Source organism: Gavialis gangeticus, unplaced genomic scaffold (assembly GCF_001723915.1).
Source record: "Gavialis gangeticus isolate Ggan-Ray unplaced genomic scaffold, GavGan_comp1, whole genome shotgun sequence".
In the NCBI taxonomy this organism is placed as follows: domain Eukaryota; kingdom Metazoa; phylum Chordata; order Crocodylia; family Gavialidae; genus Gavialis; species Gavialis gangeticus.
In genome coordinates this window covers 1,462,834-1,466,867 of record NW_017728959.1, presented here as the reverse complement: position 1 = coordinate 1,466,867, position 4,034 = coordinate 1,462,834, and the positions used below count along the sequence as shown (strand labels likewise).

Below are 4,034 nucleotides of genomic sequence, written 5' to 3'. Positions count from 1 at the left end.
ATCTAGCCCCAGATCTGGCTGGGACGTGGGGTCCAGGGTATATGGGAAGGATGATCTGAGAGCCAGGACTCCTGGCTTCTATCCCTAGATCTGGGAAGTGAGCAGGAGACCTGGGAACCAGAAGTGCCCCCCACTAGTCCCCGCTCCGCTCTCAGGATCATTCTTTTCCCCTTGGGTAGTTCGAGGCCTGTCAGAACATCATCGACACGCAAAACACAAGTCATTTAATGCAGGTGGAAGCAGAGGAACAGGAGAAGAGGGGTCACATGTATGTTCCCAGGAGATGGGGTCTGAAGGGGCTGGTGCAGGGGGTGGTCTCCCCCCCTCCCCTCAAGTCAGTTCTCTGGCAGTGATCAGGGATGTCACAGTCACAGACCCACAGTCATGTCCAGGTCCTGGCAGCTGCTCCTCTTGTCAGGCATCAGCCCAGGCAGGGCAGGGACAGGGCAGTCCAGGGGCTGGTGCTAGGAGGGGCACAGCAGGGAAGTGGCCTTCATCCCAGCCCAGCCCATGGGCATCAGTGCCTGGTGGGGGGGGCTAGGGTGTGGTTGGTGAGTGTGCTGTTGATCGTGGGCCTTGAGGGCAGGGGCCAGGTGAAGTTGCTGAGTCCTGGGCGCGGCCCTGCCATGTTGTACACACCTGGCAGCCAGAAGAAGATGTAAATGCCGCAGGCTATGAGCCCCACTGTCACCACTATGGCCACGGCTACGGCCACACAGAAGGGCCAGCTGGTGATGCTCAGCCTCTGCAGGCTACGGCCCGCGACCCGGGGCTCCGGACGCCCTACATCCACACTCAGGCTGATGGTGTTAAGGGTGCTGCCTGGCTTGGGCAGTGCCGGTGCCCGGCCCCAGGCCCAGCCCTGGTTGCTGCCTCCATTCCCCCCTAGCATGTAGAGCAGTCCCTTGCGGCGGCTGAAGTGGACGGAGCCCTTGGGGGCACCAGGCAGGGGGGGCAGCTGCTCCAGCAGGTCGTAGCGGGTGGGCAGGCCAGGCAGCCCTTTGCGACGGGGTAGGCGTGTGAGCTCCCGGCACACGGGGCAGCTCACAGCATTGACCTCCTCAGAGGAGACGTTGATGCGTGCCAGGCACTCCAGGCAGAAGGCATGCCCACAGCCCAGGGCCTTGGGCACCTTGAACAGCCGGTCATAGGGCGTGAAGCAGATGATGCAGTCCAGGGGTGTCTCCTCCTCCTCTTGTTCCTCCTCAGGCCCTCCAGCCCCCTGCAAGTCAGGCCATCGCTGCTCCTGGTCCTCTGGTGCCTGCATGGCACCTGGCCTCTCCTCTGCCATGCCCGGGGCTGTCTCCTTCACGTCGGGCAGAAATGGGACTTGTGGGGTGGGGGCACCACACACACTACAGTCTGGGAGGGTGCAGGCAGTGTGGGATAGCTGCCACCTCCCAGTGCCCTCTCCCCCAGCTGCTGCTGGGCCAGGCCTGCACCAGCGTATCTGGAGAAGCTAGGGAGAAAGGACAATATTTACCCAGCAGTGATAAGGAGCCTAAGGAGCCTGGCGTCATCGTCCCAGCTGGGAGACGCCTCCAGCACCCCAGATTATATGGGGGTGGGGGTTGGGGCTATCAGCCATTGCCTGGTTCCTCTAGAGTCACCCCAATACAGCCCCATCAGCTGTGTATGCAGCATCAGCATGGAGCGATTGGCTGCCCACGCTCCACACCAGGACTGGGAAAGAGAGAACATGTCCCCACAGCACCTCGCTGCACCTCGCTGCTAGAGCCCACACCCAAGCCTGGCCTCTGCTCCCCGCGCCCAGGACCCCAGGACTAGGCTGCCCCCTTCACAGCTCTGCCAGTGGCCCTCACCCCTGCCCCACTGCCCTTGCTCTCCCAGCCTGGGGCTCCCCTGCCTCAGCAAAGTCCCTGGCCCATCAGCCTCACCTGCTTGCTGGCTGTGGTCCGTGGGCTCTGGGAGGGCGCAGAGCTGGGACACTGGCTCTCCGTGTGTCCCCAGCCCTGGGTCCCTTCCCCTTGCCTTTGGCTCTCCCCAGAGCACTGGGGAAGCTGCGTCCCGTATGCCAGCTCTGCTCCACCTGGCACCAGGTGCAGCCGGTCCTGCCACTCCCCAGCCCTGGAATCCGTCCCCTGCAGAGAACGTTTCCTTTCGTCACGCCTGCAGCTCCACCCTCCTCATGTGGGCCTGGGCAGGCTGCAGGGACAAGCCGGTGCCACTGCATTCCCTGCCTGAAGCCACTGTGCCAGGAATGCAACTAGCACCTCGCTCCACCAGCATTAACCCTTTGCCCCTTTCAGTGAACACCCCCTACTGCACTCCCCCAGCCCACGCTGCAGCACGGTGCCCTCTAGCACGGCTCTGGGGCATCCGTGCCAGCACTGACTGCCAGGACTACACCCTGCACCCTGGTCCCTTGGTACCACATTGGGCCTGGCACTGACCCACAGGGAGTGCTGCCCCTAGGGACCCCTCACCCCACTGCAACACAGCGCTCTCTACTGGCATACTGGGGTTGCTGCCTCCCTGCCTCAGGTGGGAGTGGGCCCCAGGGCCAGTGCTGACTGTGGGGGAAGAGCTGCCCCCCTCCACTGGAAGGAGAGGACAGCCGTAACCATAGCACAACTAGGTGTGGGCAACCCTCCAGGGGAAGGGCACCCCAGGGTGGGGTGGGACAGGGGAGAAATGGGCCGGGGAACAATGCTGGGGCAGGCAGGTGTTCTTCAGGAGTGGGGAGATAGGAAGCAGAAGTGGACCAGGATCCTGGATACCATGGCAAGGCCAGGAGGTTGGATCCACAGCCTGGCCCATGGGAGCATGGGGACTGCGGCCCTGGCTCTGTCAACTTAATCCTCCAGAGATGAGGGGTGGGGGTGATGGGCACAGGGCTCAGGGCCAGGCCCAGCCTGGAGGGCAGTATGGAGGGCACCAGGATTGGCCTGGCCTACTCTGCAGCCATGGTTTGGCACCCCTGCCCCAACCAGCAATTCTGCTCCTGCCAGACTGGTCCATCCAGCTGGACCAGCACCTTGCCTCCCCCAGGGTGGGGGGCAGGTCGTGTCTCTCCCCTCTGCACACACAGCACCTGCTGCCAAAATCAGAGCAGACAGAGCCTGGGCCCCACTGTGACCCTGAGGGTCCCCCGACGTCCAGACCAGGCCAGTCAGCCCTATGCTCTGTGGCCAAGAGCCTGCACCCCCAGGACAGAAGTCAGAATCCAGCCCGAATCCCCCTGCAGTCAGGGGAGGACTCCAGATTTAGCCCTGAAGAAACCAAGACCAGAAGCTGGCTTCCATCCCCCTGCACCCGGCAGATAGCTCCAAACTGGCCCTGAGCAGCCAAGATCAGGATTCAGTACAATCAGGAGGCAACTCTGGGGAGACTCCTTGCAAGCCCTGCTCTCTTCCTGGGCCACGCAGCTACACCCAGCTCAAGGGGATATTTCACTGTGCTGGTTTTACGCCCAACCCAAACTTCAGCTCACACCTCACAGCAGGGCTGGCTGAAGCAGGCAGATTCCAGTTCCCTCTCCTATTCCCCTGCTGCAGTCACTGCGCATTGGCATCATGCCACGAGAACATGGGCCCTGCCTGACGCAAGATGTTTCCTACACTGAGGCTGCCTCTGGCCCATCACTACTGACCCACTTCACATGGCCCACCCTGTGCCCTCTGCACATGCAGGTACTCGAATGAGAACTAGGGGGAAAGTGGAAGACGAGCAAGCCTGCCCATCCATCCAGCAGATGCAGTTTTGCTCCTCCTCAAGCCCCTGCCTCCCCCAGAGCTCACTAATGGGCCTGTAACAAGGGGCAGGGTGTCAACATGGGGTTAGCAAGCCAGGCCTGTGGCCGCAGGCAGTTTCCAGGGGGTGTTTAGCGTAGCCAGATGAGGGTCATGCTGTGGAACTGGCTTGGTTTGGTAACAATCCTTTCCAAGACTCATCCCAGGGACTGGAAGTGGAGTATCTCCCCCCGAAGGCAGAGGCACAGCAACTACAACTAGATATTATGGGTGCAGTCGGAAGTTGTAAGTAATGCTGTAAATTTAATCACTTTACACAAA

The 4,034-nt window shown here is 61.7% G+C and overlaps 1 protein-coding gene across 1 annotated transcript; it reads right to left on the bottom strand.

Annotated features, from left to right (window-relative positions):
• Positions 1-201: 201 nt before the first annotated feature.
• Positions 202-1,982, bottom strand: RNF225 (ring finger protein 225). The gene is made up of 2 exons (XM_019505069.1): positions 1,899-1,982; positions 202-1,459 (listed from the first exon to the last, which is right to left on the bottom strand). Exon 2 carries the CDS (start codon positions 1,289-1,291, stop codon positions 518-520), a length of 774 nt encoding a protein of 257 aa, XP_019360614.1. The 5' UTR covers positions 1,292-1,459; positions 1,899-1,982; the 3' UTR covers positions 202-517.
• Between the last annotated feature and the right edge of the window lie 2,052 nt (positions 1,983-4,034).

Coding starts and splice junctions, on each gene's coding strand:
- RNF225 (XM_019505069.1), bottom strand. CDS start 1,291: ATGGCAGAGGAGAGGCCAGGTGCCATGCAGGCACCAGAGGACCAGGAG.